Consider the following 25,536-nt stretch of genomic DNA (forward strand, 5'->3'; position numbering starts at 1 on the left):
CATATAAATAAAGGTAATAAATCATATATTCTAAAAGTATAGCATGGATTTCAGGAGAAATTTTTCAGAAAAGTGAGGGGATGTAGGTCATAGAAACTATAAACTGCTATTTAGTTAATTCACTATGGTACGCATTGATTTTTACACTCTAATCTGTCTCCTGGAGTTGAAGGCCTTTTCACTTTCATACCTTTAGTACATTTGGCAACAAAATGAGGTGGTAGGTAAAGATTCTAGGAACTACATTCTTCTTACCCAGATATTGTTTTCTTTACAGATATAAATTGGAACTCTCATCATCAGCAGTTACCACAATGGTACTAAACCTTGTGGAGAAACCACCCACTCTGAATATATCTACCATCTCTAAAGCACCCACTACTGAGGAGGCATCTCTTTTAAAAAAGCCATTAGTTTTAAAAGAGAAACCTACTACTAGGAACACAACTCATATCAAGAGGTCATTATCTTTAAAGAAGGACATAAATTGGAATGAGACATCTGAATTTTTGGAGCCACTATCCTTGCTGGAGGAGACTGAGAGTGATTTTGAGTTTGTTTCAGAGCCAGTGACTTTTGGGAATAAGCATGAAACTGGAGAGGCAACTTTTGCTAAGAGGACATTATCCTCCACGAAGTTGTATATAAGTCAAGAGAAGCAATTCTGCTGTGTGAAGGAAATGACCTCACTGGACAATAACATTGCAAAGGACACTTTTATGGAACCAATGGACTTTAGGAAGAAACCTAAAACTGAGGAGTCTACCACCACTGAGAGACTGTTAACTTTAAATAAGTATACCACTCAGGAGAAGGTGTCTTATAAGAGAAAGCCACTAATGTTGCAGAAGGCCACCTCCAGAGAGAAGTTGCTCAATGAGGAACCATTTCCTTTTGAAAATAAGTCTACCACTAAGCAGTTCTGCTGTGTGAAGAAAATGACCTCACTGGACAATAACATTGAAGAGGATTCTTTTGTGGAGCCAATGGACTTTAGGAAGAAACCTAAAACTGAGGAGTCTACCAGCACCGAGAGGCTATTAACTTTAAATAAGTGTACCACTCAGGAGAAGGTGTCTTATAAGAGAAAGCCACTAATATTGCAGAAGGCCACCTCCAGAGAGAAGTTGCTCAATGAGGAACCATTTCCTGTTGAAAATAAGTCTACCACTAAGCAGTTCGGCTGTGTGAAGGAAATGACCTCACTGGACAATAACATTGCAAAGGACACTTTTATGGAACCAATGGACTTTAGGAAGAAACCTAAAACTGAGGAGTCTACCACCACTGAGAGACTGTTAACTTTAAATAAGTATACCACTCAGGAGAAGGTGTCTTATAAGAGAAAGCCACTAATATTGCAGAAGGCCACCTCCAGAGAGAAGTTTCTCAATAAGGAACCATTTCCTTTTGAGAATAAGTCTACCACTAAGGAGTTCCTTTTCCAAGAGCCATTTCTGTTGCAAGAGAAGCATACCACTGAGGGGGACATGTCTGTCTTAAAGAAGCCCTTGGCCTTGCAAAAGAATCCAACTGAAGAGGAGTCACTTTTAAAGGAGCCTTTGGTTTTTAAGAAGAAGCGTACCATTGAGAAGGCGACCCCCAATGAGGTGCTAGTGTTTGCAAAGAGACGTACCACTGAAGATAAGCTATCCTGCTTGAAGAAGCCACTAGTATTGCAGGCCATTTCTGAAGAGAAGTCACTCATTAAGGAGCCATTGTCCTTTAAAAAGAAGCCTACCACTGAGGAGGAGTTCCTCTTCAAGGAATCATCTATGTTGCCAGAGAAGCACACCACTCAGGGGGAGGTAGCCCTCTTGAAGAAGCCTCGGGCATTGCAGGAGAATATTCACAGCAAAGATGAATTTCTTATGGAGCCAGTTTCCTTTAGGAAGAAACATACCACAAATGAGGCAATCTCCAGCAAGGAGCCATTATCTTTAAATAAGAAAAAGTACACCACTCAAATAATGATGTCCATCTGCCAAGAAGTGTTGGACTTGCAGAATATGATTGGCAAAGATAAGGATTTCTTTGTTATGAAGCCAGGGCCATTTAGGAAGAAGTCTTCAACTGAGGAGGCAATTGACAAGACGCTGTTATCTTTAAAGAAGAAGCATATCACTGATACCAAAGAGGACTCCTTGAAGAAGCGGTTGATTTTTCAGGAGAAAAGCACCACTGAAGAGGATTTCCTTTTGAAGAAACCATTGATTCGGAAGAAGAAGCTCTCCACTGAAGCAATAATAAGCACGGAGAGTCAATTATCTTTAAAGGAGAAGTCCACTGCTCAAGGGGATGTGTTCCTCTTGAAGAAGCAATTGTCCTTGCAGCAGAAGCCCAGCATTGAGAAGGATCCCTTCATCATTGAAGAATTAACTTTTCAGGGGAAGCCTACCATTGATGACTCATTCAATTTAAAGATGTTGAATAAGAAATCTACCGCTCAGAAGAAGTTGTCCTGTGAGGAGCCATTGACCTTGCAAGATAATCCCACCCAAAAGGAAGACACTTTTCTTAAAGATTTATCAACACTCCAAGTTAATAACAGCTCACATGTGTTCAACTCTCCCCCTGAATCCCAAACAGGCATGGCCAACTTTGGCAAAATGACTAGTTTGGGCAAGTATAAAACCAAAAAGAAGTACAGTGCTCGTAAATCCAGTTCCAAAAAACGTTTCTCCTATTGGCGCCATATATCAAAGAAGAAGGTATTCTGCTCTCTTCTTACATTAGATTAAATGTTCTTTGTTGTCCTGGAGGTAGCTGCTAGCAAAGAGATTTTTTTTTCTTAAACAGAAACTGAACTATATATTATAAGCTATAGTAAATCAAGTTGGCCTTGTAGAACCTCTTGACTTTCTGATTGGCATAGTGATTCACCTAAGCAATTAGAGAGTGTTTATTCTAGGAATACCCACAAGAGCCTGTAATACTGTATATAAATATATATAGGCTTTGCAGTAGTATTTACTTCTTGGGAAATTGCCTTTCTTAGTAATTGCAATCTGAATTCAAATGGACTTCAGTCAAAGATGGGTAAAGTTCACGGAGGCATCTCCTAAGGAAGATGCTCTTTAAGTTGTAAATTAAAAGGGTAAAGGGATGAGATTTGGCAAATAGAAAGAGAAATAGCCCTCTTGTAGGCAAAACAACCTGAATAAAGGTGTAGAATGGTGGAAAAGGCTACCAAGAAGATGATTTGGGCCAGATTAAAGCTTTGGGACAAGGAACCTAAGAAGACAGATGACAGACAAAATAGTAAAATAACGGTGTTGCTGAAGAATCTTGAGCTTACCTGTAAAAATAGTGTCAGATTCCTAGGGTAGAGCAGACATGTACAAGGAGGACTAAGCATATCTTGGTCACTCAGCAGCATGAGGATTGCAGGGTGAAAGGGTGCTCTGTTATGGTCCAGGATGTATGAAGCTTGAAGAACCTTAGTAGAAGATGACAGTGGAAAGAAAGAAGTCATTGTATATGTGCATATGCTAAGCCTTCCTTGGAATCTTTCTCCTAATATGACTTTTTGATGATTTCCAATCAGATAACAATACTGGAGATGATTGATGGGGACCATTATGATCCATATTTCAACTTAGCATACACCAAGGATATCTTCAACTACATGAAGGCGAGAGAGGTATGTAGATGACTGGTGGGGGGTAGGAATGATTTTTAGTTCTCATTTCCTCATCACTTCATCCTTCAAATATGAGTTGAAAGGGGGGCAACAACTGGCATCTACTGGTAGCTTACTATGAGTTATACTTTGTGCTAAGGAATTTATAGACATTATCTTGTTTAATTCTCCCATTAATTTCATGATGGTAGGTACTATTATCTCCTTTTTATAGATGGGGGAAACTGTCCATAGTCACACAACTAGTATGTGGTAGAGTTGGGATATGAAATGAAGTATTATTACCTAGAGGAACATAAGCCTACACCTCTAATTGCTGAGGAGACAGTCTCAGACACAAAAATGGTCAAGTAGTCTCCTCTGAGTAGCTGCTATTAGAGATCTTTTCCTTTCTCTATGCAAGTTTCTGGCATCATATATAAAATCATACCCTTTGTTTTACCTTTCCAACCTGGTGAAATTTTCTTCCTCCTTTGAAATCTGCCAGTCTCTTTTACTACTAATATTCATCAATTTCAATTTTTCCCTGTCTCTTTCAACAGAACAGATGGGACCAAGATTATGTGCCAACTAGAATTTTAGCAGGCCATGCCTGAGAGGGAGGATGAATAACTCTTATTTTCACTAGAGACATAGCTTTTGATTAACTGACTCTAGAGCCTACATTTTTTCTAGTATACCTTAGAGGAAGTAAGAGAAAACTTTGCTATGCCAAAAGTGTGGGCCTTAGCTTAGCACTATAGGTTTCACTTGGGATTTTGTTAGAAATGCAAAAACCTAGACCCACCCCAGACCTTCTAAATAGATTGTGAATTTTAAAGATCCTCCAAGTGGTATATATGCATGTTAAAGTTTGAGAAGCATTGCTCTACATAGAATGGTATTGTGCTTTTAGGTTGAATTTCAAAAAGGAGGCAGAACCTTTTTGATATTCATCTAATCATAGATATGTTTCTGCCTGTCTTCCCCCTGGATTCCTCAGTATCCACTGTGACACTTGAATATCATGTGTGTCCCTTTTTCAAAGAACTGGGAAAGTATACTTTGATCTGCCTTTATCAGATACCAGCTGAAAATGAGTTAAATAGTGAAGAAGTTAATTATGTTAAGTTATATTTTTTTCTGAGATATTAGTTGCAAATATTTTTTCCTCAGATACAATTTTTGAACTATAAGAATAGTTTATTAACATTTCTTTCTTATTGCCACCAGGAAAAGTTCAGACTTAAAAATTACATGAGAAGTCAGACTGAGATCAACAGTGACATGAGGGCCTCTCTTGTGAACTGGTTGGTGAAAATACAGGTGAGCCTGGCAACTCCTGCTTTAAGGAACTGCTATTCTGTTTATCAATTATTCATTTAGCAATGCCAGGTTCCAGACATGGTAAAAATGTACTGGGTCTACAGAGCTGAATAAGCCATGGTTCCTGCCTTTGGAAAGCTTATGATATACTAGAGGCCCAGTGCACGAAATTTGTGCACTTGGAGCGGGGGGGGGGGCGGCGGGGGGAGCTCCCTCAGCCCAGCCTTCGCCCTCTCGCAGTCCAGGAGCCCTCAGGGGAACAGGCCTAAGCTGTCAGTCAGACATCCTTAGCGCTGCCATGGCGGTGGGAAAGGCTCCCACCACCGCTGCTGGGCTCCTCAGCTATGAGCCTGGCTTCTGGCTGAGCAGCACTCCCCCTGTGGGAGTGCACTGACCACCAGGGGGCAGTTCTGGCATTGAGTGTCTGCCCTCTGGTGGTCAGTGCACATCATAGCGACCAGTTGTTCTACCATTTGGTCAATTTGCATATTAGCCTTTTATTATATAAGCTCGGTCAAGGTAAGACATGCACACAAATAAGTACATACATAATAAAATATACCAAATACTATAAGAACGTTATAAATTAGATACTGGAGAAACAAATGGAAGAAGAGATTATTTATATATAAAAAAAGAAACTGATGGTATGGTAGTTTAATTCTTCTTAAAATCTTGTAAAAGTATATCTAGTGATTTTGATAGGGGTCAGTGGCAAAGTCCTTCAAGTTTGGGTAGGATGGATAATAGGAAGGACAGTGTAGCACCAAACATGGCGGGTAGCTGTTTGTCCAGAGTTGGTTGGTAAGGGAATACTACAGTGAATATTTAATTATCATTTTACACTAAGGAAAGGTAGCCTAGAATAATACCTGGCACATAGAAGGGTGTCAATAAATATTTGTTGAATGAATGGAATCGAATGGATTGCTATGGAGTTTGCACAGAAATATAAGGCATAGTGTTCCTGTATAATTAGGGAGAAAAGTTAATATAGTTTAATATCCTTTAAGTGCCAGAGAAATGGTTCAGGCTCACTTTGGAGTGACCGACTGGGGAAAGGTGGGAGATTGGACATCAACAAAGCATGAAAATGTCTATTATCTTATGGAAATGATGGAGAGTAATAAATTAGATAAGAGTAAAATTTGGAGAGATCTTAAATAAATAAAATTAATCCCAAAGATTATTGATCATTACCAAGCTACAACAAGATTTCTAGTGGACTTCCAGCAGACTTTGATCAAACTTTTTTTTATTGGTGATGTAAATGAGAACAGAGAACAAAGAAGATCTACTCATCAAATTCATGGGTAATTGAAATTGGGAGTAGGGATAGGGAATAATAAATGGATAACAGAAATAAAATATATCTACCAGCTAGAATGATGAACTGAATCTTTTTTATAACAGCTTTTGTTACTTTTATTGTACAAAACTTCACATTTATTATAGCAGGGTAGGAAATTACAATGACCTATGATCCCACAACCACTGTTAATGTGTGTATTTCTTACCCTCCACTTTTAAAGTAGTGGTAATCCATAGGGATGGATCTTTAGTGTGCAGATCACAGAATCACAGATACCCAGGTCCCATCCTAGACTTATCAAATTGGAATTGTGGGGGTGTGGCCCAGGTACATTTATTTTTATAAAGCTCTGCAAGTGATGCTAATGTACATCTTTTTGATTGAGAATCACAGTTGAGTATTTTGGTATGTAGTTCTATGAAATTTTTACGTTTAAAATAATAGATTTATAATAACTTGCAAAAATAGTATAGAGAGGTCCTGTGTACCTTTTACCTTTTTCTCAATGATAACATTTTGCACAAATGTAGTATAGTGTCACAATCAAGGTTTCACAAGCCTTATTTAAATTTCATCGGTTTTATATGTACTCGTGTGTGTGTGTGCTCTATATAATTTTATCACACATGTGAATTTTGTAAGCACTACCACCACCAATACAGAATTATTTCATCACTATAAGGATCCCTCATGTTTCCCTTTTATAACTATAGCCAACTCCCTCCTCTCACCTTCTTGTCTCTAGAGACTCCTAATTTATTCTCCACCTTTATAACTTTTTAATTTCATGAATATTATATGTTTTTAATTTAAATAAAGTCCGTTTTTTTAAGTATTTATTTATTTATTTATTTATTTTTCTTTTTTTTATTGCTTAAAGTATTACAACGGGTATTACATGTGTCTCCTTTTTTTCCTGCCCTTAACAATCCCCCAGCCTCCCCTTCCCCCCAGTGTCTTATGTCCATTGGTTATGCTTATATGCATTCATACAAGTCCTTCGGTTGATCTCTTACCCACCCCACCTCCCGCCCCTCAACCCTCCCTGGCTTTCCTGCTGTAGTTTGACAGTCTGTTTGCGGCAGCTCTGCCTCTGTATCTATTTTTGTTCATAAGTTTATAATGGTCTTTATTACCAATGAGTGAGCGAGATCATGTGGTGTTTTTCATTCATTGACTGGCTTGTTTCACTTAGCATAATGCTCTCCAGTTCCATCCATGCTGTTGCAAATGGTAAGAGTTCCTTATTTTTTTTTCATGTAATGCAGATACATTTCAATTAATATTTTATTAATTTTTAATTTTTTAATATTTTAATTTCAAATAATCTCATACATGTAAAAAAAAACTATAAAATACTACAGCATATTATATGTACCCTTCACCCAATTTCTTAGGTGTTAATAATTTAAACATAACCATTATACAACTAACAAAATTTGGAATATATTTTTCTTTTTTTTATTGCTTAAAGTATTACAAAGGGTATTACATATGTGTCCTTTTCCCCCCCCCCCGCCCTTGACAGTCCCCTAGCCTCCCCTATCCCCCAGTGTCTTATGTCCATTGGTTATGCTTATATGCATGCATACAAGTCCTTAGGTTGATCTCTTACCTCCCTCCCTCCTGCCCCCCAACCCTCCCTGGCCTTCCCGCTGCAGTTTGACAATCTGTTTGAGGCAGCTCTGCCTCTGTATCTATTACTGTTCAAAACTTTATAATGGTCTCTATTATCCATGAATGAGTGAGATCATGTGGTATTTTTCCTTCATTGACTGGCTTATTTCACTTAGCATAATGCTCTCCAGTTCCATCCATGACGTTGCAAATGGTAAGAGTTCCTTCCTTTTTAGAGCAGCATAGTATTCCATCGTGTAGATGTACCACAGTTTCTTGTTGCTCTCTTTCTAATTCTTTGAGTTGTATAGTTAAATGATTTACTATCATTTTTTCTTGTTTTTTGAGATAGGCCTGTAGAGCTATAAACTTCACTCTCAGGATTGCTTTCATTGTGTCACATAGGTTTTGGATTGTTGTGTTTTCTTTGTCATTAGTTTCCAGGATGTTTTTAATTTCTTCTTTGATCTCATTGGTAACCCAATCAATATTTAATAACATGCTATTCAGCTTCCAAGTGTTTGAGTATTTTGGGTTGTTTTTATTGTAGTTTATTTTTAATATTATGCCATTGTGGTCTGAGAAGATGCTTGGTATGATTTCAGTCTTCTTGAATTTGGGGAGACTTTGTTTGTGACCCAATATGTGGTCTATTTTTGAATATGTCCCATGAGCCCTTGAGAAGAATGTATATTCCATGGCTTTGGGGTGAAGTGTTCTGTAGATGTCAATTAAGTCCATCTGATCTAGTGAGTCATTTAGGATTGCTGTATCTTTGCTGATTGTTTGTCTAGAGGACTTATCCAGTGCTGTCAGTGGTGTATTAAAGTCCCATACTATGATTGTATTGTTGTCGATCTCTCCTTTGATATCTTCCTGGAGTTTTTTTAATGTATTTGGGTGCTCCTGCATTGGGTGCATATATGTTTATCAGGGTTATATCTTCTTATTGTATTGATCCCTTTAGTATTATGACGTGGCCTTCCTTATCTCTTGTTATGGCCTTCACTTTGAGGTCTATGTTGTCCGATATAAGTATTGCTACCCCAGCTTTTTTTTTTCATTTCCATTTTCCTGAAAGATATTTTTCCATCCCTTTACTTTCAGTCTGTGTGAGTCCCTTCTTCTGAAGTGGGTCTCTTGTAGACAGTAAATGTATGGGTCATGTTTTTTTATCCATTCAGCCATTTGATGTCTTTTGGTTGGAGCATTTAGTCCGTTTACGTTTAAAGTTATTATTGAAAGGTACTTGTTTGTAGCCATTTCTTTTTTGTGTGTGGCTGTTTTCTTTCTGAGCTTTTTATTTCTTCTTTGTACACCACTCCCTTTAGCATTTCTTGCATTGCTGACTTGGTGGTGATAAACTCCGTTAGCCTTTTTTTTTGTTTTTTTTTTTGTCTGTGAAGCTTCTTATTTCCCCTTCAATTTTGAATGATAGCCTTGCTGGATAGAGTATTCTTGGATTCAGTCCTTTGCTTTGCATCACTTTGTAAATTTCTGTCCATTCTTTGGATAATCTAATGGGAGATCCCTTGAATGTAATGTTCGTTCTCTCTCTTGCAGCCTTTAAGATTTTCTCTTTGTTCTGAACATTTGCCATGGTAATTATGATGTGTCTTGGTGTGGGTCTTTTCGGGTTCACCTTGTTTGTGACTCTCTGTGCTTGTGTGATTTTTTTTCTTCCCCACCTCAGGGAAGTTTTCTGATATTATTTCTTCAAATAGGTTTTCTAACCCTTGTTCCTCTTTCTGTTTTTCTGGCACCCCTATTATTCGTATGTTGTTTCGTTTCATGTTGTCCCATTGCTCCCTTAGGCTCTCCTTCTGTCTTTTAATTTTTTTCTCCAATTGCTGTTCAGTTTGTGTGTGTTTTCTTTCCCTGTCTTCTAATTCGCTAATTCGGTCCTCCGCTTCTCCTAGTCTACTGTTGAAACTTTCAATTGTATTTTTTATCGCAACTATATCACTCTTCATTTCTTCTTGGTTCTTACATAATTTATTGATTTTTTCATCTGTTTCTTCTTGCTTCTTGCATAAGTTGTTGATTTCTTCCACCATCCGGTTTATGCACTCTAGGACCCTTAATCTGGATTCTTTTTCTGTCATTTTGCATGCCTCTGTATCACTTAGCTGCTTTTCTGGCAAGTCCTCCTTTTCTTTCCTTTGGGGGTTTCTTTGTCTACCCATGTTTGATCGTACCGCCATATCTAGATGTTGAGTCGTTCAGTGGCTGCTCCTTGGGTGGCAGTGGCTCCTCGGGCTGAGGTTGCTCCTCGGGCGGTTGTGGTAGCAGCTGCTCCTCAATTGGTAGCAGCTCCTCTGGTGGGTGCTGTTCACAGTTGTGGTGGCTTCTCTGGCTGGTAGAGGGAGGCTTCACACACAGCTGCTGTTCCTCAGACAGAGGGTGTGGTGATCAGGAGGCTGCTGTTCCTTGGATTTGGGCAGGGTACACAAGCAGCTGCTACTCCTTCGAATTGTTACTTTTAATCTCTTAAGCAGCCTCAGGGCAAGGTGTTTTCCAATAGGGTGTGTCAACTGTCTTCCCCCAGGCAAGGCAGATGTCTGTCCCCCCAGGCAAGGCAGATGTCTATCCCCCCAGGCAAGGCAGATGTCTGTGTGGCTGTGTGAGGGAATAACTGAGCCCAGGAGACTTGGGGTGTCTGCCTTCTGAGCTCTGTCCCCCGAGTCCCCAGTGCTGGCTTCTGCTCTCACAGCTCCAGTCCACTTCACCCTCCCTCTGCCAGAGAACAAGGTGGGTGGCTCCACAGGGAATGTTTGTGCCTTGGCCCTTTAAGAGGGTGCCTGAACTTTTAGCTGTCACTCCCTGGCAGACAGCACCCCACTGCTTTTCACAGCTTGATGTTATGTGGATACCTTCCTCAGTTTGGTGCTCTCTGTTGGGGAGCCCAGCTCTGGGATTAGATCCCAGAATTCTCATTGGCACCTCCCCCAACCCCCACCAGTGGCTGAGATATCTCTCTGGGACTTCAGTTCCCCTCTGTGGGTCACGTCTCTGCCCCTCTTACCAGTCTCTATGCTGGCTCCACCTTCGGTCCTTGGGTATCAGGTTTCTCTCCTGTGAGTTTTCCATTGATTATTCAGGAAGCCTTCTAGTATTTTAGTTGTAATTCCAGCTTGTTCCTGGGAGCATGACCATGCAGCATCCTCCTATTCTGCCGCCATTTTTAATCTCTCTAAAGTGTTTTCTTTTTAGATCGTGTCTTTTGTGTTATGTCTAAGAACTCTTTGACTAAACCTAGGTCATGAATATTTTCTCCTATATTTTATCTAAGAGTTTCATAGTTTTAACATTGAATCTGTAACCCCTTCTGAGTTAATTTTTGTATTAAGGTATGAAGATTTTGAAGTCAAAGTACATTTTTTTGCATATGAATGTCTAATTATTCTAACACCATTTGTGGAAAAATATACTTTCTTCATTAAATTGTTTTGTGCTTTGGCCAAAAATCAATTGGCCTTATTTGTGTGGGTCTAATTTTATACTTATTTCTATACTCTCTTCTATCCCATTATCTCTGTATCCCTTTGCCAATATTACACTATCTTTATTTCTGCAGTTTCATAGTAATTCTTAAAACTAGGTAGCATGATTCTTTCAACTCTCTTCTTTTTCTCCCAAAATTGTTTCAGCTATTCTAATTCCTTTGCCTTTCTATAAATTTTAGAATCAGTTTGTTTATATCTACAAAAAAGTCCTGCTGAGTTTGATTGGAATTGAGTTACATTTTGTCCAGAAAAGGGTTAACATAATGGGCCTAGTACTGCTATCCTTAGACAGGCCTGTTTGCAAAGTTGGCCCTTGGCTGGCATCTGGGAACTTGACTAGTAAACAGTTCCCTGCACTGCTATAAAACCCTCCCTTAATGATAACTGTACTTGAACTCTGTGCAAACAATGTGGTTTATTCTGAATACCTGCTTTCCTTCTGGGAGACGGGAATTTGGTACATGCTAAGCACAGAGTGTTTACGTGACCAGCTCCCAATAAAATCTTAGGCACTGAGTCATTAATGAGTTTCCCTGTAGACAATACTTTACATGTATTGTCACATCTCATTACCAGAGGAATTAAGTGCATCCTAAACTACTCTACTGAGACAGGACTCTTAGAAACTTGCTTTTGTTTTTTGTCAAACTTTGCCCATGCTTTTTTCCCCTTTGCTAATTTTGCTTGTTAACTTTTGCTATAATAAATCATAGCCATGAATATGATTATATACTGAGTCCTGGTAGTCCTCCTAGGAATGTGGTCTTGAGGACCCCTAACACACATCTATAGGTGGAGTTAAAAATGATTGACATACTTTCTATGTTGAATCTTTCAACCCATGAATGTATTATATATCTTAATTATTTAGTTATTATTTTTTTTTACCATATAGATCCTGTACTTGTCTTGTTAGGTTTATACCTTATTTATATTTTATTTTCTTGGAGCTATTGTAAATGGTATTTTTCTAAAATTTAGGTTTTCAGATTTATACTGCTGTTATGAAATACTGATATTTGTGTTTTGACCTTGAATTCATATTTTGCGACCTCGCTAAAACTCACTTATTGATTTTTAGTTTTTTTAGATTTCTTGATGTTATCCACATAGATAGTTGTCATTTGTAAATGTAAACAGTTTTATTTTTTCCAATCTTCGTGCATTTAATTTCATTTTCATGTTTTATTGCACTGCGTAGGACTTCCATTATGATGTTTAATAGAAGCAGTAAGAGTGCACAACCTTGCCATTCTTCCTAAACTGAGGAAGAAAGCAGTTAGTCTTTCACCACTAGTATGATCTTAACTTGAGAGTTTTTGTAGATACCCTTGTTCAGGTTGAGAAAGTTACCTTCCATTCCTAGTTTGCTGATGTATATTTATCATAAATGAATGTTATATTTTTTTCTTGGATCTATTGATAAGATTTGTTTTATACTATTAATATGATAGATTACATTGACTGATTTTCAATATTAAATCAACCTCATATTCCTAGGGTAAACACTACTTGGCCCTGTTATGTTACTCTTTTTATATACTGCTAGGTTTTATTTGCTAGTATTTTGTTGAAGATTTTTGTTGATGATCTATAATTCTGATGGATGTTGGCCTGTAGGTCCATAGTGTTCTTTTTTCAATTTTTTATTTGTACTGTCTTTGTCTATTTTTTTGGTATGAGAATGATTCTGGCTTCATACAATAATTTGGGAAACTATCCCCCCTTTCTTCTATTTCAGGAAGAAGTGTATAGAGTGGATGTTATTTATTCTTTAAATGTTTATAGAATTTGCAAGTGAAATCATCTGAGTCTGAAGTATTTTTCTTTTCACCAAACAACTTTAACTAAAAATATAATTTCTTTAATAGTTTTAAGATTATTAAAGTTATTTATGTCATTTAGATGACTTTTGGTAGTTTGTAGTTTTCAAATAATTGGTCTGTTTCATCTTAAGTTGTTGAATTTATGTGCAAAGAGTTGTTTATAGTATTCCCTGTATTACTTACTCTTTCATTCCTGATACTTGGTGATTTGTTTTTCTATCTTTTAGTTAATCAGTCTTGTTAGAAGCTTATCAATTTTATTGATTTCCACTCCCCAAAGAACCAGGTTTTGGTTTCATTCATTTTCTCTATAGTTTTTCTATTTTCAGTTGTTATGATATCTGCTCTAATTTTTATAGTTTCATTTCTTCATGCTTTGGGCTTAATTTGCTCTTATTTGCTTTTTTAAAAATATTTTTTATTGATTTTAGAGAGGAAAGGAGAGGGAGAGAGAGATAGAAACATCAATGAGAGAGAATCATTGATCGGCTGCCTTCGGCACGCCCCACACTGGGAATTGAGCCCGCAACCTGGGCATGTGCCCTGACTAGAATTAGTGACCTCCTGGTTCATATGTTGATACTCAACCACTGAGCCACACAGTCTGGGCTTTTTCTCATAGCTTAAGGTAGAAGCTTAGATTATTAATATCAGAACTTTCTTTTTTCCTAATATAAACATTTACTGCTACAAATTTTTCCATAAGCACTGCTTTCGCTGCATGTTACAAATTTGGGGAGACTTCCTTTTTATTGATTCTTGCACTATTTAGAAGTCTGTTGTTTAACACGTTAAGCGCTTTGTCAGTCACCTGTGACTGACACTATACTTTCCATCTGGACCTCGTCAGTCACTGGTGCCACCAGCATATCGGTAAAATTGGATATCGTGGGCTAAACGGAAAGGAAGACAAAACAGGCTTGGTGCTAAACGTGTTAACTTACAAGTGTTTTGAGTCTTCACCATTTTTTTTTCTGTTATCTATTTCTTTTTTGTTTTAATATATTTTATTGATTTTTTACAGAGAGGAAGGGAGAGAGATAGAGAGTTAGAAACATCGATGAGAGAGAAACATCGATCAGCTGCCTCCTGCACATCTCCTACTGGGGATGTGCCCGCAACCCAGGTACATGCCCTTGACCAGAATCGAACCTGGGACCCTTCAGTCCGCAAGCCGACGCTCTATCCACTGAGCCAAACCGGTTTCGGCTATCTATTTCTATCTTAACTCCATTATGGTAAAAGAAAACACTACGTATGATTTTAATTCATTAACAATTTTAAAAGGTTTATTACCCAGAATATGGTCTGCCTTTGGGAATAATCCATGAGCTGTTGGATGGAGTGTTCTACGTCAGTTGGATCCAGTTGATTGATGTTGTTATTAATTTATGCATTATCTTGGCTGATTTTCTGTGTACTAATTATGTTACTAAAAGAGAAGTACTGAATTTTTCAACTATAATTGTGAACTTTTCTATTTCTCTTTTCAGTTTTGTCATTTTTTGCTTTGTGTATTTTGAAAATCTGTTGTTAGGAACATACACATTTAGGATTGTTATGTCCTCTTTATAGTGTTTTGTGACTTGCATTTTTTCTCCTGTAACAATGTTCATGTAATTGTGAACATCTTCTAGTAAAATTGACATATTTCTGCATTCGTTTTGTTGACTGTATAGTATTCTGTTCTTCAGCTGTCATTATTTACCCAACCTCCTATTAGACATTTAGTTTATTTCCAAAATTTTCTCTTAGAAATATCGCTGTAGTGAACATGCATACACTTGCATTGTTCATAACCGTACTATTATTTTTCTGGAATAAATTACTAGGAATAGAAGTATTAGATCAAAACAATGCACATTACAAATTTTTGTACATATTAGGCAGCTGTCCTTCAGAAGAGTCATGCCTGTTTGTGCTTTTACCAGTACTCAATGAAAGTGATTGTTTTCTCATAATCTTACCAACATAGGATAGGGTGTTATATTTTTTTGCCATCTGCCAACTGAAAAATTTTAATATGTTAATTTAGGTTTATGTATAGGAGCATTGGCATTTAAGTAGTCAGGTCTATTCTTTCCTTCAAGTTTTTAAAATTTCTTTCTTGCTTAGGAAGTCTTCTCTAGTGGTAATTACTAGTAAATAAAGATTTCTTTGAATTTTTTAATAGAACATTTATAGCTTCGTGTTCACATTTACATCTTTACCTGGAATTTATTTTGGTTTGATATCAGCATCTATACACCTCACTCCAATGATTATCTAGTTATTCTAATACCATTTATTTGTTTTAATCATCCACTGGTTTGAAATGACATCTTTAATCAGATGTAGGTGGGTTTGTTTATGTTTGTCTAGTCTAACATCAGTAGTATGCTGTTTTTGTTGTTACAGCTTTGAAAGACATTTACTGCCCCTTTACTTATATTTTACAGTATATTTATGGCTCTTACACATTAAATTCTTCAAGATGAGCTACAGAATAATTTTTTCAACTCTTCAAAAATAGTCCATTGGGATTAATTCAGGGAGAATTCACAGATTTGACAATCTTGAACTTTCCAAGCCAGTTAGGTTGTGTTTGTTTAGTTACCAGTTGTTATTTTACAATTTTAAAATTTTAAAGATTCTCTTCATATTGGTCTCATTGACTTAAAAAGTTTTTATTTTCTTGGGTACTGGGGAAGTTTTTTTATTGTTATGAGTGATACCTTTTTCCTTTAATTTTTAAATTTATTGCTAGTGTATGGGAAAAGCAGTTGATTTTTAAAATTTATTTCATATTCATCTACTTTTCTGAACTTAGTCACAGTTTATTTAGGTTGCTCTTGGATTTGATGTGCTTATATTTTTATTTAGAATTTTTGCTTCTATATTCACAAATAAGATTTCTTTATAAGTGTGGTAGAGGGTACTATTTTTTATTAAGTTTAGCACAAGGATTGCTCTATCTTATTAATATAATTAGGGAAATTTTTCTACACTACTAAGTTTATTTTTCTAGAAGAGCTTACCCATGAGCCCATTGATACATGATGCTATTTGTGTGTGTCATTTTTTGATAACATTTTCTAATAACATTGATGGTTATTGGCCTACTAAGGTTTTATTCCTAATCTTGAGTCATTTTTGTAGTTTATATTTCCCTTTAAAATCATTCATTTAATGGATAGTTTCACAGTTATTATCATAGATTGTATATGGTATTCTGTTATTATCCTTTGTAATTATTTTTCTCATTCAAAATGTTGCATGTACACTCTTTTTCCTCATAAAAGTTTTGTTCAGTCCTGTGGTCAAAGAACCAGCTCATAGCCCTGGCTGGTTTGGCTCAGTGGATAGAGCATTGGCCTGTGGACTGAAGGGTCCCGGGTTCGATACCAGTCAAGGGCACATGCCTGGGTTGTGGGCTTGATCCCCAGTGGGGGGCACTCAGGAGGCAGCCAATCAATGATTCTCTCTCATCATTGGTGTTTCTATCTCTCTCTCCCTCTCCCTTCCTCTCTGAAATCAATAAAAATATATTTTAAAAAAAGAACCATCTCATGGATAAATGTATATCTTTTTCTTTAAAAAAATTTGGCCCTGAATAGGGCGGTGAAGGCCTGGGACAGAGGACAGGGGCAAACTAGAAAGGGTCAATGGGGGAAAAAGGGGGATATATGTAATACTTTCAACAATAAAGATTTAATTTAAATAAATAAATAAGATACAAAATTCAAAAACATAAAAATAAAAATTTCAGCCTTGGCCGCATAGCTCAGTTGGTTAGAGTGTCATCTCGATAGGCCAAGGTTTTGGGTTCAATCCCCATTCAGGGTACATACAAGAATCAACCAGTAAGTGCATAAATAAGTGGAACAGCAAATCTATGTATGTCTCTGTCTCCCTTACTGTCTCTCTCAAATCAATAAATTAAAAAGAAAATTCATTAGCATCTGTTTTCATCTTTATATTTTATTTAAATTTATTTTGTTTTCCTCTAGCTTTCTGAAATGAAGGCATAGTCTATTTTAATTATTTCTGACTTCATAGTAAAAGCTCCAAAACTGTACATTTTCTTCTAAGTAACAGTTCTGACTACACCTCATTAGTTTTGACAGACAGTATTGTAGCTATCTTGTTTTTTTCTCAATAAACTGTAATTGAAATTTTTACTTCCTCTTTGACTCAGGTTTTGTTTTTTTTTTCTTAAAGAAATAGTGCTTACCTTTTTCCCCCAAATGCTTTGTTTTTAATTGGCTTGTTTGGTTTATATTTTTATTACCAATTTTTAGATTTATTGCATTGTGTTTTAAGAATGTGATCTGAATGATGAATTTTGCTTTTCTTAAGTTAATGAGGTTTATCACTAATGTTTGAAGAAAATATGTATTCTCTATAGGTACAAAGATCATTATATCAATTAATTTTGGCTTAATAATCTACACTAATAAAAGAGAAACATGCAAATTGGTGTCACTCTGCTATGCCCACCAGCCAATCAGAGTGACTATGCAAATTAACCCAACAAAGATGGCGGTTAATTTGCATACACAGGCGTGGAGTGAAGACTGAAGACGACTGAAGATGGCAGTGGCCACAGAGCTGGAGCGAGCAGGAGGCGTGGGTTGGTCCCAGAGACGGAGGAAGCCAAGCTTCCCTCCGGCCCTGGACTCCGCTCAAGGAGTGGCTGGGGGTCTGGGTTGCTGGGGGCAACCCAGGCTTCCAGCCCGCCCTGGGCTCTGCTCAAGGAGGGGCTGGGGGCCTGGGTCGCCAGGGGCTTCCAGCCAGCCCTGGCTTCTGCTCAAGGAGCTGGAAAAAAAAAAAGGAGGGGCTGGGAGCAGCCAGAGCAGAGAAGCCAAGCCTTGCTGCTGTGGCCGGACCAAAGGCCTGTATCCTGGGTTCCAGAGGAAAACCAGTGCTGGCTGCCAGGGGAAGGAAGGCCTGTTGCACAAATCTTCCTGCAATGGGCCACTAGTTCTTTTTTTAAAAATTTTTTAAAAATATATATTTTATTGATTTTTTACAGAGAGGAAGGGAGAGGGATAGAGAGTTAGAAACCTCAATGAGAGAGAAACATCGATCAGCTGCCTCCTGCACACCCCCTACTGGGGATATGCCTGCAACCAAGGTACATGCCCTTGACCGGAATCGAACTCGGGACCCTTGAGTCTGCAGGCCGACCCTATATCCACCAAGCCAAACCGGTTAGGGCGCCACTAGTTCTTATATAATTTATATGCTAATTTATTGTCTTCTGCTTAACTTACCAAAAAGTCTTATAACAATGTGGGGACCACCCACAACCATTGTTGTTTAGTTAATTTCTTCTGGCAATTCTTCACCCCCTCCATTTCACCTTAACTTCTCTGCTCAATATACTTTAAAAAAAACAAACTACAAAATGAACATGTTTATAGTATGTATGCATGTATTCATATACATATTTGTATATATGTGTGTATATAAAGTCAACAACTTTTTTCCTATATTCTTATTCCTCAGAAGTAACAACTATAGTTTAGAGTATATCCTTTCAGATCTCTTTTTGTATGTCATGTCTTATCATTTTTATTAATATTTGACTATCCTTTCTTTAAAGTCTTAAATTATATGAGTAATAAAAGGATGCATCCACATACATGCATATATGCACATATAAAATACAACTCTTTAATGAGTGGGTTTTATGGTATTTTTCTTATATGAATAAGTCATGCTGTACATATTGCACTGCAACTTGCTCTTTTCTCTTAAGAATGAGTCCTAATAATCTTTCCTTTTAAATATAGATCTACCTTTTAAACTGCTGTATAATATTCTATTATGTGGATATAGACATTATTTAGTTATTTAACCCCTTTGGTGTGTCTGATCTATTAATTGCCCCTCATGAAAGAAGTGATCATATATTTTTAGTTTATTTCTTCTTTTATTGTTAGTCAAAAATTTTAGACTTTTAGGTCCAGATATTGTTTAATACATTACCTTCCATATAAATAATTATTTTTTAATTTTCTAGATGTAGACCTATCTTACTTAATTTTGTTGGTTCATTCAATCTAAAGGTTCAGTCTTTCTATGGCTCAGAGACATTATCTATTATTATTTCTCTTCTGCCTTTTCTCTCATTTTGATGGTGTGTGTATGAGTGTGAGTGAGTGTCTCCAGAATCTATTCTCTTTGTGTCTCAAGTTTTCACTCATTACCTCTCAGTTCTGGGAGAATTCCTTTGAAATCATTTATCTGTTTGTTGTCATGATTATGAATATACTGTTCACTGCCTTTATTACATTTTTAAATTAAGTAATTGCTTTTTCACCAGAAACTAGACATTCTGGATCCCAGTGTTCTCTTTTCCTGGATTCAATATCCTCTCAGATCTTGTTGAGAGTGTAATTTTTAAAAGTTTATTTCAGTTTTGTGGAATAAAATGGTTTCATAAGTAGACATTTGTTCTAATTCTTCAGAACCTTTCTCCTTGAAAAATTACTTTTCCTTTTTCATATATCTGGTTGATTTTCTCTGTTTATTCATCACTGTGGAAAATGATCTTTTACTTTTGGAATTTAAGATGAATTTTGTCAGATGGAAGCATGGAACAGAGTGCCTAATCTCAGAGGAAAGGCGAAAGAGGGTAGGTGGGTTGTAGGTAATCAACCAAAGACCTTGTATGCATATATGCATAACCCATGGACACAGACAATAGGGTACTGAAGGCCTGGGGATCAGGAGGGGGCGGGCTGGAGGGGGTCAAGGGGGGAAAGAGGGGGACATATGTAATACTTTCAACAATAAAGAATTATTTTTTAAAAAAGATGAATTTTGTCAGATTTGTCTTCTAGTTCAAGACTAAGATTAGTCTTTATATTTTCTATAGTTTTATTTATCACTTCCCTTTTCTTTCTTCGTACCCATCTCCAGATAAGGAGAATAATCTTTATGAACAATTGAAAGGGTGTGCTAGCCAAAGTCAGTACAAGGAAGAGAACCTTGCTACTATGCTAAAAGGTTTCTTATCTACATTTGTTGTAGCTGCTTGAAATTACCCAGAGCACTGCCACTCTTCTCTAATTGACACAAAGTTAGGGTCTTCATTTGGAGCCTGATGCTGAGGGAACAGAAAACCATATCATGTGAAGTCAAGTTATTTGGTCTAGAATGGAGATGTATATGAGACATAATAACTGTTTTTTTTTAATTTATTTTTTATTGTTGACATTATCACAGATGTCCTCCTAGTTCAGCCGTGGGCAAACTACGGCCTGCGGGCCGAATCCGGCCCGTTTGAAATGAATAAAACAAAACAAAAAAAAGACCATACCCTTTTATGTAATGATGTTTACTTTGAATTTATATTAGTTCACACAAACACTCCATCCATGCTTTTGTTCTGGCCCTCTGGTCCAGTTTAAGAACCCATTGTGGCCCTCGAGTCAAAAAGTTTGCCCACCCCTGCCCTAGTTGAAGGGCTGTCACAAGAAGGATTAGCTTATTTTGTCTAGTCCCAAGTGGTGGAATTATGTTAGAAGAATTATGTTAGAATGTCTTACATTCAAGGAAGAAGGATTGCTATAACTGACAGCTGCTGATTTAAATATTTATTGACTCCAAATTTCAACCATTCATTCAGGTATTACCCACACTTTTAGGTGTTTCCATTTGATAACAACCTGCTGCATGGGTGGCCAAGTGCCTATGTGAAGTACTGGCAGGAGGCTACACAAGCACTGACTTTGTCATTTGTTCACAGAGGCATCATTCTCAGAGAATTGCTGATTTCCATTTCTACTTTCTTTGTTTTTGTAATTGACCTCAATTTCTTGATATTTAAAGTGGTAGTCATTAACCTTCATCTGCATGAATTCTCCTCTTTCCTTTCTTAATGACATTTCTTTGGAAAATGTAGTAGACAGAATAAAATGTCCACATCCTCTGTGAATACAGGAGTGGCCAAAAGTAGGTTTACAGTTGTTCATATGGAAAATAATACAATAATTAATAAATAATAATGTAAGAATAAACTTTGTGTTTTGCATACTCACAAAGGGAAATTAAGTAGACTATGGAATTATGATTGTAATCAACTGAATTTAAGATGGTGATTACCCTTGATTATCCAAGTGGGCCCAATGTAATTACAAGAGTCCTTAATTGTGGAAGAGGAAGTCAGAAAATGATATAGTGTGAGTAAGACTCAGCTGGCCATTGCTGGCTTTGAAGATGGAAGGGACCCCAAACCAAGGAGTGCAGGAATCCTTTAGAAGGTAGACAAAGGATTCTTCATTTAGACCCTCTAGAAAAAACATAGCCCTGCTAACACCTTGATTTTTTTTTAACCCAGTGAGTACTATTTTGACCTTCTGAACTCCAGATCTGTAAGATAATAGATTTGTGTTATTTTCAGCCACTAAGTGTGTAATAATTTATTATAGCAGTAATAGGAAACGAAGGCAATTTCTGAGAATATCCAAGGCCATATCCTAGGAACAATAGGAACAGCTTTTTGGTATTTCTGTTATTTAAAAGCTTAATATATCTATTGCTGAATCAATGTATGCAACCATCTTCTAATAATCATTCATGCATGCTAATATACATCCACTTCTCCAAAGCTTCTTATTGACCTACTTTGTAGTAAACTAGGCTCTAGTCCAGCTGTGGGCAAACTACGGCCCGCGGACCAGATCCGGCCGTTTGAAATGAATAAAACTAAAAAAAAAAAAAAAAAAAAAAGACCATAACCTTTTATGTAATGATGTTTACTTTGAATTTATATTAGTTCACACAAACACTCCATCCATGCTTTTGTTCCGGCCCTCCGGTCCAGTTTAAGAACCTATTGTGGCCCTCGAGTCAAAAAGTTTGCCTACCCCTGCTCTAGTCAATAAGAGTAGCCTAAATAAAAGGAATCCCAATGAAGTAAGTGAAACTTACAGGGAGGATTTTTTTTTACTCAATATAAGGAAGATTTTTCTGTTAAAACTATTCAAGGAGAGGAGAGATTGGGCTGTATTTGGAGGTTTTATGGCAGGAACTGAACAACTACTTGGTAGAGACATTAAAGAGAGGGTTCAGGCATTGGTTGAGCTGTTGGACAAATATAGATCTTATTGTTTTCAAACCCTAAGACCCCAAGGGATTGTGAGGAAGAAGCATCATGGAGGGTTGAGTAGGACCCCTGTGTACAGTGCAAATTGTGGCTATACGTTGCCTTTAGTGAAGGCAAAAGCAGACAATGGAATCCAGCTATACTCTTGTTTGCCAAGCTGTGCATTCTGGCTGTGGGGCTGCTATGCCCTGAGGCAGGGGTACCTTTTGCTAATTCATATAAAGGTATTATCTACTTGATAAGATGTATGCCTTCAGGGCTGAATTCACCCAAAGAAGTTACCTTTTTTCTAATTTTTATAAAGATGCTATATAGATGCGAACACTAACTCTGGGACTACTTTTATAGGAGATGGTTTTTTGGAATTGGTGAGGGCAGGATAAATAAAAGAAGGGAGATTAATTCTTTAATCTCATTCTGGCTTCTTCAGCCCCTCAGCTCACTTCCAAATGGTACTATTGGTACTTGCTCCCAATCTATACATTCTAATAGGTAATAATGGATGAATAAACTAATAAATAAAACAAGTCTCTGTTTCAGAGCTAAATAAACATGATTTCTTCTGGGAATTCACTATACAAGGTGGTAGCAAATAGGGAACGCAAGAATATCAAGTATGTATTTGGAGATCAAGGAGAGAGGTCTGTTCACTCAGGGTGTTCCTAGAGAAGGCAGAGCCTCTCTCTGACTTATAAGACTGGTTACCTACCCAAAGTTAGGGATAGATAATGCCAGCGTTCTCAGAGTCACAGGATATATATATATATATATATATATATATATATATATATATATATATATATACACATACATACAGGCACCTACCTGAACTAGTTCCCATATTCATAGTTGAATCTCAGCTGGCCAGGTCTGGTAGCTCTACTGTGCTCAATGCCACAGACCAGGTAGTTAGATTTATGTGAATATGATTTTGGAGCTGGACAATATGCAGATTTTTGCCCTGTTTATGTATTCCTCCAGGTTAACTGTAATCTGAATCATGAGTCTCTCTACTTGGCAGTGAAGCTGGTGGATCACTACCTTATGAAGAAAAAATGCAAGGAAGAGAATCTGCAACTCCTTGGTGCCACTGCTTTTCTGATTGCAGCAAAACTTGAGGTTGAGTCCATAGGACCTGGAGAAAACTAATCAATCTGATTTCTATCCAAGTCATATGTATCCACATGTCTATATATGTGTGTATATGTGTATTTGTATATATATTTGTACCTATGTCTGTATGAAAATAATATTTCTTACTAATTTTTTAATCTATCTTCCCCAGCAGGGAAGCTGGTGTTAGGTGGCAGTGGTGGTGTATTTATTTTCTGGAATCAACAAGATTCTTCCATTTTCTCTAATATATACATATGTGGGTGTGTGCCTATTTAATGGGTTGTTAGATTCTCTGTGCCCCACCCCCCTTTTCTTCTTCCCACCACCATCTCCATCTCTTTCAAGTGGAGTCTTGAATTGTATATATAAGAAAGAATTTCCAAACCTGGGTGCTGGAGACATTTAAGAGAAAATGGCCTGGTAGTGAGTCTAAGTGAAATAGTTATTTTTGAACTGGTAGTATAAAAGCAAGTAGCTGTGCTTTCCTTTATAATCATAATTATAAAGGAAATTATAATTTCTCTGATTCTTTCCTCTTCTTTAGATTTTAAATGATCTCGTACAATTCCCGTTTTTCCTTCAGATAGGCTAGTTGTATAAAACCTTAGGGTTTAGGAGCAGAAAGGTAGTAGCTACTTTTACTGAGTTCAAAGAGGTTTAGAACTGTGTTTGTTTTTGTGTTCCTCTGCCAGCTCCCTCCCTCTACAGCTCTATCTTTAGTTCACTTCCTGCCTTCCTTCCTCCTTTGCTCACTCACTTCCTACCTAGTCCTTCAGTACCTCCCTCCCAAACTCCAACCCTCTCTTTTTTGCTCTTTACTTCCCTCCTTCTCTCCCTCCCTCTCTTGCTGTCCTTGCCCTCATCTCACTTCTGTGCTCTATCACTTAAGCCCTAACTTCACTATGTCCTCACTTTCTAACAATCTTTCTCCAGTCTTCTCTTAATCCATCCCTCGATTTTACTGTCCCTACTTTGTGTATTCACTCAATCCATACTGGCTCCTCTCTCTGGCTTTTTCCTTTCCTTTCTGGCTCCCTCTCTTTCTCACTCCCTTACCTGTTCACTTACTTCCTTGTTCCACTCGCTACTCCACCCGTCCTTAATTCACTGGTCCCCTTCCTCCTTCCCTTCCTCCCACCTTTGTAACCCTCATTCCTCTGTCTCCCTCCCTGCCACTTTCCTACCCTCACACCCTTCCTTCCCCAGGTCCTGTTCCATCCTCCTCCCTTCCTCCCCCTCTCCTCCCCTTCTCTTGCAAACTCTCTCTGCTCTATCTCATCCTCTCTCCTCTCCCTTAACTTGTCCCTACCTCCCCCACCTTACTTCCCTTGTGCCTTGCTCCTACCCTCTCCTTGGCTTCCCCCTACCCTACTTCCTCCACCCTTTTTTTGCTAATTTGTTCTCTCCTCTCCTCTCTTGCTCCTTCCTTCCTTCCTTCCCTACCTACCACCCTCACTCCCTAGTCTCCTTCTTTTCTTGCTTCCTCTCTCTCTTCCCCCTCCCTTCTTCTCTGCTTCATTGTTTCCCTCTCTGGCTCATTTCTTCCCTATCCACCTACTCTCTGGTTCCCTTGCTCCCCCTCCTCCATGCTTCCTCTCTGCTCCTTCTCCAATAGCTTCCTCTCTTTCTTGCTTCCTTGCTAATTCTCTCCGACTCACTCTTACTTGCTCCCTTCCATTATCCTTTCCTCCTTTGCTCCCTAGTCTCATTTTCCCTTTTCTCCCTCTCTCCCCTCCTCTTCTCTCATGCCCTCCCTTACTGCTTTCCTTTCTGGCTTATTTCCTCCACTGCTAGCTTACAATTTCCCTGGCTCTTTCCCTTGTCCCACCTCCTCCTCTCTTCTTGCCTCTCTCCCTTCCCCCTTTCCCTTTCCCCACCTAGGGCCATTTTTATGGCTTGAGTAAAAATGCCGGCCTCTCTCCCACTGCCTGTTACCCCAGCGATGCCCCCTTAAAAAAGCAGCTGGGGCCCTGGCCCGTTTGGCTCAGTGGATAGAGCATCGTTGGCCTGCAGACTGAAAGGTCCTGGGTTTCTGTGGGAGGCAGCCCATCAATAGTTCTCTCTCATCATTGATATCTCTCTCTCTCTCTCTCTCTCTCTCTCTCTCTCTCTCT

At 37.9% G+C, this 25,536-nt stretch overlaps 1 protein-coding gene across 1 annotated transcript in view; it reads left to right on the forward strand.

Annotated features, from left to right (window-relative positions):
* The window catches only part of CCNB3 (cyclin B3), a 76,054-nt gene that overhangs the window by 44,240 nt on the left and 6,278 nt on the right, over positions 1–25,536 (forward strand). Inside the window, exons 5-8 of the mRNA XM_059679021.1 lie at positions 278–2,711; positions 3,548–3,643; positions 4,856–4,948; positions 23,288–23,425. Coding sequence (XP_059535004.1) covers positions 278–2,711; positions 3,548–3,643; positions 4,856–4,948; positions 23,288–23,425 — 2,761 coding nt within the window. The remainder of the gene's footprint in view (positions 1–277; positions 2,712–3,547; positions 3,644–4,855; positions 4,949–23,287; positions 23,426–25,536) is intronic.

The sequence above is a fragment of the Myotis daubentonii genome, chromosome X (assembly GCF_963259705.1).
Source record: "Myotis daubentonii chromosome X, mMyoDau2.1, whole genome shotgun sequence".
Taxonomy (NCBI): domain Eukaryota; kingdom Metazoa; phylum Chordata; class Mammalia; order Chiroptera; family Vespertilionidae; genus Myotis; species Myotis daubentonii.